We start from the raw sequence: 15721 nt of genomic DNA on the forward strand, positions 1-15721 counted from the left end.
ATATAAAAAAAGTTTATTATTTATAAATTGCACATAATTTTTGTGTTCAAAACACAAATAATAAAAAGTACAAAATTACTACTTTGAATGTATTATGTATTTTAATTATATTATTCAATATATATTTGATATATTATTTATGTGAACAGTATAAAAAATTATTATTTATTTAAAAAATAAATAAACAGTACAATTCAATGTTCAAGAGTGAATTGTAATGCTCACTTAATAACTTAATAATAGTACAATTCATAAATACTGTTCACATGAACATTACAATTTACTTGCATGTTTTTTTAATTATGTTAATTAAAAAAAACTAGTTTAAATTAAATTAAATTTACTTGTAATGTGAATAATATTTTTTTTCTAAAAACTAATATAGAATAGATTAAATTTACTCGCAATGTAATATTAATTTTATACTTAGATAATATTTTATCTAATTTTATTATACACTTAAAAAATTATAAAAACTATAATTATTATCAGATGAATTTTATACATAATAGAATTAAAAATATTTTAATATAATAATAAATAATTTTTTATATAAAATATTATTTAATTCTTGATGTAGTAGAATTAATTAATTCTACAATATTTAAATTTAAAATCGTTAATATTAATATATATTTTTTAAAATTATTTTTATAACCTTAATTTTAAAAAAATTCTTAACTAAATACAATAAATTATTTTTTTAATTTTATTTTTAACTATAATTTTAATCAAATATCTATTTTTTAAAATTAATTTTAATAAAAAATAATTTTTATAAAATATTTTTTTTCAATCTATAAATATATATGATAACTTTCACAATAATACTAAATACAGACTATAACTGGCTCAGCCGTAGACCAGCATTTTGACGTGAACAGAGAACAGGATGGCCGAATCACGACACAATATTCCTTCATCGCTGTGTTATTCCGCACCAAAACTTACTATTTAATAAAAGCCTTTCAAGAGTGGTAAGACTAGGAATGCAGTATAAAAACGGTATTCAAAAAATTTGCAAATGAAGAACCAAACTAGTATCGATTTTGTGCTAATCAACGTAGGGCATGAGCAACGTGCATATTTTCCTGCTATAGTGGCACCTAGCTATAATTTCCATGCAAACATGGATTATGGAAGATACCTACTAAATGAATGATATAGATAAGGTGAAACACTATACATTGTAGTTCTGCCGTCATTTTATTTAAAGCCCTCTCCCTTCATCTCCTTCCAAAATGCGATTCCGGAAATCATTCACCATGAGAGGCAATCCTTCTCTCAAGGAAATTTTTGGCTCCCAGTTCAGCAACTCCTTCGCTTTGCTGATATCTGGTTTCCTCTTATGTGGATCATCAGCAGTGTTGGCTCTGAATTCTATTGTTGCACTTGAATCAATAGTCTCTTTGACAACCTTCAAGATAAGGGGGAAAATTGAGTATGCCAACATAAACTAGGAGTTTCCATCCCTCTCTATCTCTATCTCCTTATGCATGCACGCATAGACACACACACACACTCTTATGAGTAGACAACAATTCTCCTTAGTTTGAATCTTAGCAAGAACAAAGTGCAGAAATGCAACACGCTCCGAAAAGGAATCCATAACTATCTTTAAAAATAAGATAAACTATAAAATTTGAAGACAAACCTCTGCGAGCTCTAGCATAGTGAACTCTCCTGGATTGCCAAGGTTGAAAGGTCCCACATGCTCGCCTTCCATTAGTGCCACCAGCCCATCAACCTGTATATGGAAAAGGCTTTTAACATACCTTATCACATCAACTTTTTAGAGCTTAAACATAGACCCAAAACACATCCAATGTTCAGGATATCCTCTGCATTTGCAGTTATTCTCTGTTTCTCTAAAAAAAAACAAAAAGAATTATCACATCTGGCATCTTCTATTTCAAAGCCTTATGCAGCCACTTGACTGATTAGTGGCCGTGAACAACTACAAAGGTGATTTTAGTAGTTTGCATTGAGATAGAGGAGCTCAAACAGCTTGCAGGCCAGCTAGCAATGGTACAAAGTCACTAGGCATCCAGAGGAGCTTTAAGTGGAAAAGGCAGGATAATGAATTTATGGATAATGATGCCATACCAGATCAGAAACATATTGGAAGCTCCTAGTTTGTTTCCCATCACCATATACAGTCATTGGTTGCTTGCGGATGGCCTGCAAACATAGTTCAAATAGTAAGGAAGCTTCTAAAAAGTAAACCTCCAATTAGATATCCCAAAATCCAAATGGAAGCTCATTGCTGACATCAATGCCTAAAAATGGAGAATAATACCTGAGCAACAAAATTACTGACAACACGCCCATCATCCAAGCACATGCGAGGCCCATACGTATTAAAAATCCGAGCAATACGCACCTGCCAACCGCAAGAGCCATCATTAGCCCATTTCCCACAGGTTAACTGAACACATATACGCAAGAGAAGCGATTGCAGGATTGAGGACAACAGTAGCCTTCATATGAAAAAATCTTTCCAGTTTAATTGACAAAGTTCACATCATATCAACCTAGTATAGCACAGACAACACAAAAAGCTTAAAATTTTTACATTCTATGCATCAAATAATTAGAGAAATTCGCCAGCTGATCTGATAAAAAATGGGTACAAAGCTTGTTTTGAGCCCAAGCCACTGCAACTGAGACAGCTGAAATAGACTGGCCACTTTTGTGCATACTGATTATACAAACAAGGCAATTGTTTTTAATCCACAAGTGACAATGAATTATTTTATAGTGCTGCAATTATTCATCATTTTCTAGAAACTGAATCCATTTATTTAAATTGGTATGATTTTAACGAAAGACCTTAACCAATCTCGCCCACCCCTTTACTGCCTGGGCCAAGCCCAAGGGGTAGCTCATAAAATTTACTGATGTTTAAGGAGTTAAAAGAAAAATTTAATCTCTACACATACCAAATTCATTTATTTCAATTGGTATGATATTGAGCATTAACCTAAAACCTGGCCCATACCACCCAACCCTTCACTAAATGGAGCAAAGCCCAAGGGCAGCTAATCAAATCAACTAATCTTTGAAGGAACTAAGAAAGAATGTAAGCAAGTTCGAAGACCTTGCATAAAATAGGAATGGGTAAATCTTGGACCAATAGCTCAACAATGCCAAAATGAAGGGATATGTGATATTACAACTGTTTAGCAAAATGAAGGGATATGTGATATTACAACTCTCCTACCCGACACAACGTGGCTTTGGCAATTTCCGCATTTCATGCAACTGTTTATACATTGTAGAACGTGAAAATTAAGCACACAATGTCAAATTAAATTGATAACATTTTGAGCATGCAAATTCAAGTGGATAGGAAGAAAATCCCCACCATGCCCCAACCTACCCAAACAAATCAACTATTCAACAATAATAATAAGGGAAATAACACAGATGGACTGGTAGAATGCTGAAACTGTCAGAAAAAAGAATACCATTCTGCCAGTCAATTCTAGAATAAATTTAATTGCTTTTATTCATACTTTGAATTCCAATATTTGTCAGAAGATAAACAATCAGTATTAGCATAGTTTAGTACATTTTTGAAGTAGCCATAGCATATACTTTTGCAAAGACATGAGATTCATGTCGAAACTTTTCAGTTATTTTTTAGAAGAACAATGAACAAAAGCGATTCCTGAAAACCATGTGCAATAGCAGAGACAATTATATTGCCTTCGACATGAGTGCATTACATGATTTCTTTATAAAGAAAACACTTGCTCCAAACATAACGAAGCTAAATCAAATTATTAATGCCTTCAAAAAGGTAAAAGTCATGCAACAATTTCAGAGCCTGGCCAATTGATCGTGGGCCATTCTCAAACATTATATGCTCGAAAGGAGAGATTAATTAATGATAACCCCTATTTTACCAGATATATAAGGTCTGATCCAACTTAATTCACACTTAAATTGTCTACAGAATAGGTTGTCTAAAATACACATATATCTACTTATTGGATATACGCACAAAAGCATGACATTTCATCACTGGCATTTTAACTACGACTAGCAATTACTGATCCCCTATTACATTGTATCTCAAGGAGCATATCTATCAAGAAACACTGAGTAAAGACAACTGAAATTCAAATACTATCAAACAAATTTCAAATACCCAAAGATCCTGATATCAAAATAAGCAAGCCATGATAGCATGTAATCTAGTTATACATCAGAAACAATTACCTCAACATCTGCACCTCGATTATAATCCATGGCTAATGTTTCTGCAGTCCGTTTTCCTTCATCATAGCAACTCCTCTCACCTAAACAATTTCAAAGCATAAACAATCAATAACAAGAACAGAACATTGTTCCATCAGTGAAACAAACAAACAGATGTTTCTAACTAACATCTGACCTATTGGATTCACATTTCCCCAATAAGTCTCCTTCTGCGGATGCTCAAGTGGATCGCCATAAACCTCACTCGTACTCGTTAACAAAAACCTCGCCCCTACCCTCTTTGCCAAACCCAGCATATTAAGTGTGCCCATCACATTCGTCTTGTAAGCAAACAATTCACAGTCAAGGATCCAAAAATTCCAAAAACACAAAAACAAGTCACATAATTAACAACATTGATGATGATTCAGAAATCATAACAATTTCATTTAAAAAAGAAAAAGGATATAATAGTCTTGACAGGATTGTACTTATAATGAACCGGAGAAGCAGGACAAGCCAAGTGATAGATCTGATCAACTTCTAACAAAATAGGGTCAACAACATCATGTCTAATCAATTCAAACCTCGGATTCCCAAATAAATGAACCAAATTATCTTTCCTCCCAGTAAAAAAATTATCAATCACAATAACCTCATCACCCCGCGAGATCAATTTATCCACCAAGTGACTCCCAACAAATCCAGCCCCACCAGTAACCACAATACGCAGCCTCTTCCTCCCGATCGCAGCTGGGACCCGGCCTGGAAACGATCCCTTTGAGGCAAACCCCGAGGACCCAGATGAGGAATCTTGGTGGCGATGGTAAATTGAAGTGGGGATAGAAGAATGGGTAGATCGATTAAGGCGGGAGAGAGTGGGCTGGAAAATGAAGAAAGCAGAACCAATTAAAATGCCAACAAGAATGAAAAGAAAGCGTTGTTCTTTGAAGATATAAGGAAGGGATCTAGGGTGTTTTAGTGTCTTAGGTGAGTAAGATTGAGTTGAAGTTGGGCTTTCATCTTCTCTCCTGTGATTCACGCTGGTTTGTTTGTGTAATTGTTTCATCATTACAGTGTGGGAATTGGAGATGGAAGAAGAAGTGGTGGTGTTGACTGTTGAGTTGTCTTAAGCATTAAGCATTAAGCATTACTGGTTTAATTCTATCACTGGAGAAGCCAGAACAGTTCATGTGATCAAGCTAACACGATTCTTTCCTGTTTGTTTTTTAAAGGTGCTGGAAATGTTGGAGGTAGTTTTTAAATTATTTTCTTTTTTCAGGTATTAATTTTTTATATTAATATATTAAAACGATTAAAAGATATTAAATACAATTAATTTAAAATAAAAAACAATTTATTTGGAAAAAAAATTAAAACTCACTTTCAATCACCCTTTTCGCGTGCGTTTGTAAACGGGGTTTGAATTTTTTTTTTTTTTTATCATCATCTTTGCTGAAGAGTTTTCTTATATAAATTTAATTGATAGGTAACATCGTATTAAATTAATAATGGGAAATGCAAAAAAGAGGGACTAATTTGGGCTGCCAACGACCATTGAAATAAACGCATGACACAATGCATCAGGCCCATTATAAAGCCCAATAAAAACAAGAGCGACACTGGACAGTGTCTACTTGAAATTGGCCCAAAGTACCAAATAGCCCATTAGAAATAGTGCGTCCATTTGTCTCTCTTTCTCCTTTGATCATCAAATAACCATCATCTAGACGGTGATCAAATGATAAGGACTTGAAATCAAGAAGTTTACTTTTTTTGTGGTCTCAGGTTCGAGTTCTTAACTGTTCATATGATAGTCACTGAAGATTTACATGGTCATTAACTTCAGAGCTTATAAGATTAGTCATGATGCGTACAAACTGGTCCGAACACCCACATTAATTAAAAAAAAAAAAAGGAGTCTCAGAGGGTTGCCCAACTGAGCAGGAGAAGCTGAAGCGGAGCCTCACAACAACCTTAAAATGGGTAAGAAAAGCGATCGTCTTTTTGTACATGTTATTTCCTATGACTGTTTCAATTGCTGTATGCTAAATGAGTTGTTATTTTGGTATCATAAAAAGCCAGGATAAGGGTTCATGAGTTGAGGGAAAAGTCAAAGACAGAGCTCCTAGCTCAGTTGAAGGAGCTCAAAGCAGAACTAGCCCTCCTCCGAGTTGCAAAGGTTACTGGGGGTGCCCCAAACAAGCTCTCCAAGATGTAAATTGTCTCTCCTCCCGTTTTTGTTGCGGTTAGGTGATTTTTATATTGTGTTTTTTTATCTATAATTTATAAAATGAATGGGTGCAGAAAGGTGGTGAGGTTGTCAGTGGCGCAGGTGTTGACTGTGATATCACAGAAACAGAAAGCCGCACTCAGGGAAGTTTACAAGAATAAGAAGTTTCTGCCTCTTGATCTCCGTCCCAAGAAAACCCGTGCTATTCGCAGACGTCTTACTAAACACCAGGTCTTCATTTAACCTGCCAATTATATATATACCGAATGTACACTCTGTTTTTTGGCTTGCAATGCTTGTTTTTGTAGAATTTTCTTGTTTAGCTAGCAATGCCTGGTAGTTTTGTCTTGTTTCTGTCTAATCTAGGAAATGAGTGAAGGATCAAATCTAAGTTGCCTATAATTAGCTATATGTTTGTTGCATTTGCGTGTTTGAATATGGTGAAATCATAAAAACAAAAAATAGCTGTGATTGAAATATATCATTTGGTGACATGCTACAAAGCACCTGGTCTTTATTCACATTCCCAAATGAAAATCTTAGTGAATATTTACTTTGTCACTGCCTTGCCTATAGTTCTTGTTTTAAAAATATGCTTCTTTTGATAGTTCTGCTTGGTGCATGTCTTGTTGTGGTTGCAATTCAGTAAACTAAAAGGTATATTTTTAAGTCATTGTGTATAATTAAACAACACTTATTCATTACTATGTTATGTTAGCATGCGTCTTAATCTCTTAGAGATCAAGTACATTTTGAATTTAGTATTTGGTGAAGTTAATCTATAAAAAAACTGGATATCTAGCAAATGGACTAAAAACTTTATTGGATAATTACATTTTGAGTTTTTGTGTGTTCAAGTCCTGCAATGAATAAATTGTTAATGCCATTGGCTGTTGTGCCCGCTTACTTTCATTGGTGTTGTTAATGTGGTTTATTCTTCTAAGTTCAATTAACATATAATGATAACTCCAAGCTATAGAATGTTGAGGAGACATCATCTATTTATTTTTATCTGTCTGGTTTTATTATGAATGCAGAATTCTTAAGGGGTTTACATATATTTTGTTTTCCACTTGTTTTGCTGCAGGCATCTTTGAAGACAGAACGTGAGAAGAAGAGGGACATTTACTTCCCAATTAGAAAATATGCAATCAAAGCATAGGGTATTCTGTAGCGCATTTGATATAGTTGTAGCCATGTTGAGGCAACCATTTTACTTCTTTATTCTTGTTGGAGTACTTATTTAGTTTTTTTATCTTGAAATTCAGAATTTGTGTTCTTTGGATTCGATCATATTGCATATCCTTATATGGTTTTACTGGAAAAGTCATTGACTGAGTTGTTTAGTTTGCCTGTAATTACCGATTTTCATTAGCTGCTCCCTCACATCCACTTCCCTTACTTCCTGACTTGTTTTTCGCACGGATTACACTCAAATCAGCTGAAAGGCTGGTAACTTTGCTATATCCAACAAAGACGTACTGGGCTCTTTGAACTGGAATTCTTTTGAAGACATGCATTGCACCGGACAAGTCCTTGTTTAGTGTAATGTTCAAAGGCCAAATTCTTGTTTCACTGTGAGGGCGGAACAAGCTTGTCGAATGCTATAGGCAAGTTCATTGTTATTATTTTTAATTTATTTTTTATTAAATTTGGTTGACTAAAATTTGATGAGGTATACTTACGTTTTATTAAATTGGTCCTTTACACACATGGGTTTTACTGTAAAAACATTTCTGATTGAGGGCCTAAGCTGCATGTCATGAAAAACTGGAGGATCAATTTTCTTTAACAAGTACTACAATGTAATTAAAATAAAATGCAGGGGCTAAAATAAATTGTTGAAAATTTCATTGACTAAAATGAATTTATGCAAATACTTAATTCAATCTCATCTATTTTCTATTTAATCCAATTCAATGAAATATAGTGTTTTGTCACAAAAAATATAGTGTTTTGTCAGAGAAAAAAGATAATATAAGCCCACCCCGTAGGAAGTACGGATATAAGGTGAGTGCCTCTAAACTAAATTTGGAAAGTGGGATTTTTGTAGGATTTTCCCTGACGTCCTTGCTGAGACTTTGCAGAGAATCTTGACGAACCTGGGGCCGGGTAGAAACCGTGTATTTATATGCCATGGATGATCCGCTCATGGTGCTGATGAATAATAATAGTTTGATTCAATCCTGTCAGTGCTTTTGGAGAAAGAAATATAAAAAACAAATTTTAACTGGTTTTATTAATTCGATCAGCTCTACATTCTTAGAGCTCGGGGAGATCTTATATCTTCTTAATGTTCGAGCAGTCTGCCGACTCTGCCCAAAGAATTTTGAGACGCCGAGCTTCGCCAAACAAGAAACCATGGCCATAGGCATCGGGTATTTACTCTTCGGAAGCCTGTGTCTTGAATCTCTTGCCAATCTAGAACCCAAATGTATCTGCTGCTAAGCAAAGAGCCATTGCAGATGAAGATGGATATGGGGTGAAGTCATGATGGCAAAACTGGCATGTCGCAAAAAGAAACCCAAGCGACCACAGTGGGAGTCGAACCCACGACCTTTTGATCCGAAGTCAAACGCGCTAATCCACTGCGCTATGCGGTCTTGATTGCTCTCTCCCTTCAACTTAATATATCATTAATATATTAAATCTTGATAATGCTACTTTCATTCTATTTTAATCCTCCCAATTCACAAGACTGTACAGGCATTCGATTAATTTCCGTTGTAATTTCAAGGGGACGACATGGAGCACTTACCTCATGACATTCATAGCAGCATCAAGCCACCTTCGATTTATGAAGAGTTATTTTTATATATATAAATCATAGTTCAAGTGGATGTACATTTGAAAGATAAGTCGGGATGAATCTCAAGCTGAGAGTTTAACTAAAGATTAAAATATTCTTGAAAATTCTTAATTTGTTTTTATAATTTTCACACATTACCAATATACTCACGTATTTCTAAGAAGTGACTAAATTGAAACTCAATTAATAATAGTATTCCTTATCTCTAAAAAAAGTTTGAGTTCCAACCCAAAAGAAGAGTAAGTTTTGATTTGACCTCTGAAATTTATAAATTCATGTGTTATCTCAGTTTTATTTAAGTGTTTTTTTTTTTAATTTCATTTAGCTCTCATACCTTTCATTTTTGTTCCAATCAGCTCCTACACCTTTTATTTTCGCTTCAATTTCCCCCCTCCCTCCATTCCTCTCAAGAATAATAACGGAATGTAACTCCGTGAGCTATAGATTAAAAAGATTGTGATAATTGTTTAGTCTATATATCATGCAAAGAAAGAACTAAACAAGTTAGTTTTGTAATATAATTAAACAAAAAAATCTATCATGCATTTTAGACATGTAAAACAAATTTATATGTAAAGTTGAAACCTAACATGCTTAATATGGAATACTTATAAATTAAAACTAGAAAAACAATGATCTTTTGTTGAGGAAATGTAGATACACATAAGCTAGCGAGCTAAAAGATTATATCTTCTTAAAGTTTATTACTTATTACTCTGCGTATAAATGTATATAATCAGCATTTTATGATTTTCACAACTATACTTTTAAATATATAGGCAAATTTTTGCAAAAGTGTTCAAAACATCTTCCCTTCCACTTTTATTTATATTGGTTTTTAGAACCAAAGCTGATAAAAATTAATTTTTATAATTACTAGAATTAATTATGTTTGTTTTACCTTCACCATAAAAAAAAATAATCAAAACCCATCAGTTTTTAGCTTTAAGTCCAGATATTTTTCCTTTGAAAAACTATCTAGAAAGATAAAAAAAGATTGGCTATTAATACCTTTTATTCACACGCTAGATATTCATAAATGAGATGGTACAAAAATAGTTTTCTAAGAGGAAAAAAATTAATTTTTTATAATAAACTCAAATTTAAATTTAGAATATTAGCAAAAAAAACTTGAGACCTCTGAGGCCTAGCACCTAGGGTATGAGTCTATGCACAAGCTGATCACGCAAGCAGGTTAAGTTTATAACGCTTTACTTTGGTTCATTTATGATTTTTTAACTTTCCATTAAAAAAACTAAAATAAAATCACCTTTATTTTTTATATGGAGTGGATGATTTTCATAACAATCCCATATAATATATTATCTATTTTGAATTTTATTTTTTTATAATTTTTTTTCTAGTAATACGAGATCATTTTTAAATCTCATGTTCACCTAACATTTTTAATAAAATTAATTATTATTCCCTTATTCGTTGATGTGGAATAAATGTATATGATAAGTTAACACCTAACATTTTTAATAAAATTATTTATTATTCCCTTATTCGTTGATGTGGAATTTCACAATTAATCTCTTTTAAGGAGTCTGATGATCTCACTGTCACTATCGAACAACTAGTAAACCAGACTTTAATATCAAATATAATAACTCAACCCAACTTGCCATATATTTTTCGTTTTGAGTTCTACTGCTCTCACAGTTTTGTTCTTGGTGATGCAAGTTTATTTTTGAGCCTGACGCATCAAAACATATGTATAACAAATTAGCAAACTGCACTTTTAATAAGATCAATTAACACTTCCTTACCTATTAATGTGGAATCTCACAATCTTAAATTTCCAAATTAAGGTTTTTTGAGATGAATTGATTCTCCTTCATTCATAATTTATTTAAATATTAATAATCATGTTAAATAACTTTTGCTAAAGAACAATTTTCAATAAATTTTAACCTTGAAAGTTAATATAGCCAATTTATATTTTTATAAATCAACATCACAATTAAATAAATTTAACTCTACAACCTGTCATATCCTCGATCTACCATTCCAATAAAAGAGATTTTATTTGTTTTTTATAAAATTCTTGTTTAAGATTTTACAATAGATTTTAATGGATAATTTAATAAAATATGCAAATATAATATATTAGTGGAAGAGGGCATGAAAGATAACAATGGTGATGGTTCGATGCTGCTAAGTCTTTTTTTTTCCCAGAGGATTGACAAATAATATTAATCAGAGATTTAAAATTCGGTCCAACCTAACAGGTTGATTCGGTATCCAGGGTTAGAATTGGGCCGAGATGAAAAAAAAATAAGGAAAAAAAACCCCGGTATGACCTGGCAAGTTAACTCGGAGACCTGGTTAAGAACCGGATGCAAACCTGTTAATTTTTTATTTTTTTTATTAAAATAACATTATTTTAATTTTGCAAACCTGTTGATTTTTTTTTTTTTATTAAAATAACATCATTTTGATATTTTTTTTATAAAAAAATTTGATATAGCCAACTTAGTGACCCGGTCAAAACCTAGAACCTGGACTGGATCTTCAAACTATGATATTAATAGAAAAATATTTTTTAATTATTTTTATTTATTTTGATTCCATCACTCCAATCTTTCAAGTTTCATTGAGATATTACATGTTACTATTTATTACAGTCGAGTGGAACAAGTATAAAAGATACGATCTAACTGAAACAAATCAGAATTTTAGGAGAAATAGAGATAGGTAAATCGAAATTTATATATAATAATAATAATAATAATCACAAGGTTTGGACAGGGGAGGTCCTTATAATTGAAATTTACCTTTGAACAAAATAATGGCAAGCGTTCATTTGAAAAGACATACACCGGGCCCAAAACAGCCCAATAAATGCTAACAGACATCACGCAGTGTCTTCCTGGGATTGGCCGAACAGCGTGTACTTGGGCCTGGCCGACTGTTAAATAGCCCATATAAATAGTACGTTTTATATGTCCATCTGTGGATCCTCAAATGAGACCATCTCCTGCCTGCTAGGGTTTTCTGAGAGGAACACAACTGAGCAGCGGCAGAGCCTTACACCCACCTTAAAATGGGTAAGAAAAGCAATCATCTCTTTGTACATTTTATTTCCTCTGACTGATTTAATTTCTGTATGCTAAATGAGCTGTTATCTGGAATCATAAAAAGCAAGGATAAAGGTTCATGAGTTGAGGGAAAAGTCCAAGACAGAGCTGCTGGCCCAGCTGAAGGAGCTCAAAGCAGAGCTCGCTCTCCTTCGTGTTGCCAAGGTTACTGGCGGTGCCCCTAACAAGCTCTCCAAGATGTAAATTACATCTCTCACCTTCAGTTGTCTATTTTTGCTGTTTGCTTCACTGATTTTATGTCGTGGTTAAATTTCGTTTGTGATAATTTACATTTTAAAAAATGAATGGGTGCAGAAAGGTGGTGAGGTTGTCAATAGCGCAGGTGTTGACTGTGATGTCGCAGAAACAGAAAGCCGCACTCAGGGAAGCTTACAAGAATAAGAAGTTTCTGCCTCTTGATCTCCGTCCCAAGAAAACTCGTGCCATTCGCAGACGCCTTACTAAACACCAGGTCTTTATCTGCATAGCCAATTAATATTTAACCAATGTTCACTCTTATATCTTGGCCTGGGATCCTTGTTTTGTAAATTGTTTCTGGCCTACCTAGCATTGCGTCGTAGTTCATGCCTTGTTGTGGTCCTAAATTAGGAAATGAGTGAAAGATAAATTATACTTCGTTTGTATATGTAAAACAACTACAATTAGCCATATATTTGTTGCAATCTCGCATACGAATATGGTGAATTCTTAGGAAATGATTGTGATTGAAATATGTCATTCGGGAGATCTTACTAAACACCAGGTTTTTATTTAACTTACCAATTAATATTTACACTTTTTTGTTTACTTGTAATACTTGTTTTGTAGAGTTTTCTGGTTTAGCTAGCACTTGCCTGGTAGTTTATGTCTTGTTGCAGTGATGAATTTGGAAATGAGTGAATGTTAAATTCTAAGTTGTTTGAACATGTAAAACAACCAAGTATAATAAGCTAAATGTTTGTGGCTTTCACGTATATGAATATGGTGGAATCCTAGGAAATGACTGTGATCGATATATGTCATTTGGAGAATTTTTCCTAATCACCTGGTCTTCCTCACCTTGCCAAGTGAAATTTTGTGCTTATTTACAGTGTCAACCCTTTGGCTGATAGTTATTTTATACAAAATGTTGATCTAGATAGTGTTCCTGGTGTGTCTTACTGTGGTTGTGATTAATGAAATGAAAAATTAATTTTAAGTTGTTTTGTTTGATTAAACAACACCGATTAGTTCCTATGTTATCTGAGTTTGCATCTCAGAAACTTGATACATTTTTGCATTTAGTAAATCAAGGTTAAGAAAAAATGTACACCTATTAAATTGAACCTAAATTATTATTGGATGAGAATGTGACTAGATGTAATTTTGTTAAATTTTAGAAAATGATGCAGGGTGCTATATGAGTAGTGGGACTTGAGATAAATTGCTGTAAGGTTTCACTTTAACTGGAAGTTAAGGGTGTTAAACGTTTGGAGCTAATTGAATTTACAGTGTACTTATTGATTTTCTTTTTAGTTTCATGTTCTAAGTTTATCCAAATTGGTTTTATTTTTTACTTCTTGAAAACTCGTTAAAAGTTCTTATTTTTAGCATCTGGATTTTAATTTACGAAACCCAGAATATATACATCAATGCTGCCTGTGATCTAGTTAGTTACAGAAACCATGACATTGTTGAAATTTTTGGTTCAACTCTTGTAAATTTGTAATAAACAGATCGTTATAGCTACTAGCTATTTTGCAGCTTGCCCCCACTTCCTTGCTTTCAAAGCTGTTGATGTGGTTAATTATTGAAGGTCAATCTGGTGATGAACTCTAAGCTATAAAAGGCTTGAGAAATTATTTGTTGATTTCGTTGTCTAGTTTGATTCATGGACACAGAATCTTTACAAGGTATTCATGTTGTCCACTTGTTTTGCTGCAGGCATCTTTGAAGACAACACGTGAGGAAAAGAGGGAGATGTACTTCCCGATGAGAAAGTATGCAATCAAAGTTTAGGGTAGTGCGTAGTGCATTTGGTTTTGGTGCAGCCATGCCAGCAATCATTTTGTTTCTTCTGCATCTTTTTTTGGACCACTTTATTTGTGTCTTCATCTCTCAACATTCAGAACTTCTTGATTTTGGTTGCCCTCACTTTGGATATCATATTCCTATTCTATCTGGTTACTGCCATCTTCACCGATCGAGTTGATTATTATTGAATTCCACATGGACTCCCCTACCGTCTTGCTCTTGGTCGTGCTCATTAAAATCAGCCAAAGTTTGATTATTTTTCCATGACAATTGCCAATAATTATGCCATGCAAACTTGGAGGCAGCCTCATCTCCTTGTGAAATGCTGTCTCGTAAAGGAGAGATACAAATGCAAACTCGGCGGAAGACTTGGAAGCAAGGTTATCTTTATCCATGACATAGTAGACTGAAAGCTTTCAAGAACTGCAGGAACTTAGTGTATTAGGAAAAATGGTACTGGGATCCCTAAGGACATGGTGGATATCATGGTGTATGGCCTGGAAAGTCCCTAGTTGGAGCGCATTGATAATAAACAGCAGGATGATTCAATTTAGCTTGATGTTTATGGGGGTAAATATTGAAAAATAAATCGAAACCCAATCTTGTCATTGCATTCCTGACAGTCTGGTCTGTAATCAGCTGATCTTTCACAAAAAGGAGAAAAAAAAAACAATAATCATGGAGCTGTCCTGCCTTTGGATCCTTTCTAAATATCTTGTGCTGGCCAAATTAGCTCCGGAATAGCTCGATTTTTCTTAATACCTGAGCAGTCTGTCCCGGCCATCCTGAGCTGCTGAAAAATTTCAGCCTTTATGAAACAGGAACACCAAGACCGTAGCCATAGGCTTCTGGACTCTGATATTTGATGGAGATTTCTCGTGCACGCTAGAGGCAGACAAGATAGTCAAGCAAACAACTGAGAATGACAAAGCATGAAAAGCCCGCCCACATGATCGAAATGTCTTCCTCTGTTCTGCTTTTACCGAGTGTACTCTGGACCGCGTATTGTTCTTTTTCTCGCTAGAGCTCTTTCTAAATTAGTAAGGATCCTTCTAGATCAGGGCCTGGTCATTTCTTAATGCAAATTTAATTACTCTTTGATAAAAAAATAAAAAAATCCGTTGACCAGGCGATTGATTTTGTATAGTTTCGCGCCACTGAACGGTAAAAGCAATTGGTAACTGGTACTTGGAGAAGTCGAAGTCACAAAGAGACGAGAATTCTCCTTCGGCTTAAAACTAGATCATTCACTGCGCTTTGGAATGGATTCTTTTTTTTCATGTATAAAAATAAAACAAAATTGTTGCTGCTGACATGACTTGATAGTTTTGATGAATTAAAAAATAATATAAATATTTGACAAAATTATAATTATAA

At 33.7% G+C, this 15721-nt stretch overlaps 3 protein-coding genes and 1 non-coding gene across 5 annotated transcripts; 2 read left to right on the forward strand and 2 right to left on the reverse strand.

Annotated features, from left to right (window-relative positions):
* Nucleotides 1–890: 890 nt before the first annotated feature.
* Nucleotides 891–5455, reverse strand: LOC105122049 (UDP-glucuronic acid decarboxylase 1-like). The gene is made up of 7 exons (XM_011020953.1): nt 4676–5455; nt 4403–4550; nt 4228–4307; nt 2300–2383; nt 2107–2181; nt 1655–1747; nt 891–1417 (listed from the first exon to the last, which is right to left on the reverse strand). The coding sequence occupies exons 1-7, from the start codon at nt 5276–5278 to the stop codon at nt 1211–1213; spliced, it is 1290 nt and encodes a 429-aa protein (XP_011019255.1). The 5' UTR covers nt 5279–5455; the 3' UTR covers nt 891–1210.
* Nucleotides 5456–6127: 672 nt separating this feature from the next.
* LOC105122051 (60S ribosomal protein L35-like) lies at nt 6128–7777 on the forward strand. The gene is made up of 4 exons (XM_011020956.1): nt 6128–6192; nt 6288–6423; nt 6514–6670; nt 7527–7777. Exons 1-4 carry the CDS (start codon nt 6189–6191, stop codon nt 7599–7601), a joined length of 372 nt encoding a protein of 123 aa, XP_011019258.1. The 5' UTR covers nt 6128–6188; the 3' UTR covers nt 7602–7777.
* LOC105122050 (60S ribosomal protein L35) lies at nt 6134–14552 on the forward strand. 2 transcript variants are annotated; one of them, XM_011020955.1, is made up of 4 exons: nt 6134–6192; nt 12396–12531; nt 12647–12803; nt 14255–14552. In XM_011020955.1, exons 1-4 carry the CDS (start codon nt 6189–6191, stop codon nt 14327–14329), a joined length of 372 nt encoding a protein of 123 aa, XP_011019257.1. In that variant the 5' UTR covers nt 6134–6188; the 3' UTR covers nt 14330–14552. The 2 variants fall into 2 exon arrangements, with proteins under 2 accessions (XP_011019257.1, XP_011019256.1); XM_011020954.1 differs by lacking the exon at nt 6134–6192 and adding an exon at nt 12193–12301.
* TRNAR-UCG (transfer RNA arginine (anticodon UCG)) lies at nt 8969–9042 on the reverse strand. The gene has a single exon. It is a non-coding gene; the product is annotated as a tRNA-Arg (tRNA).
* Nucleotides 14553–15721: the final 1169 nt, after the last annotated feature.

Source organism: Populus euphratica, unplaced genomic scaffold (genome assembly GCF_000495115.2).
Source record: "Populus euphratica unplaced genomic scaffold, PopEup_1.0 scaffold19.1, whole genome shotgun sequence".
Lineage (NCBI taxonomy): Eukaryota > Viridiplantae > Streptophyta > Magnoliopsida > Malpighiales > Salicaceae > Populus > Populus euphratica.

Coding starts and splice junctions, on each gene's coding strand:
- LOC105122050 (XM_011020955.1), top strand. Junction 12,532..12,646: donor CCTAACAAGCTCTCCAAGAT/GTAAATTACATC, acceptor GAATGGGTGCAG/AAAGGTGGTGAGGTTGTCAA. Junction 12,804..14,254: donor GACGCCTTACTAAACACCAG/GTCTTTATCTGC, acceptor GTTTTGCTGCAG/GCATCTTTGAAGACAACACG.
- LOC105122051 (XM_011020956.1), top strand. Junction 6,424..6,513: donor CCAAACAAGCTCTCCAAGAT/GTAAATTGTCTC, acceptor GAATGGGTGCAG/AAAGGTGGTGAGGTTGTCAG. Junction 6,671..7,526: donor GACGTCTTACTAAACACCAG/GTCTTCATTTAA, acceptor GTTTTGCTGCAG/GCATCTTTGAAGACAGAACG.
- LOC105122049 (XM_011020953.1), bottom strand. CDS start 5,278: ATGATGAAACAATTACACAAACAAACCAGCGTGAATCACAGGAGAGAA. Junction 4,551..4,675: donor ACAATCCTGTCAAGACTATT/ATATCCTTTTTC, acceptor TTGTTTGCTTAC/AAGACGAATGTGATGGGCAC. Junction 1,418..1,654: donor CTATGCTAGAGCTCGCAGAG/GTTTGTCTTCAA, acceptor CTTATCTTGAAG/GTTGTCAAAGAGACTATTGA.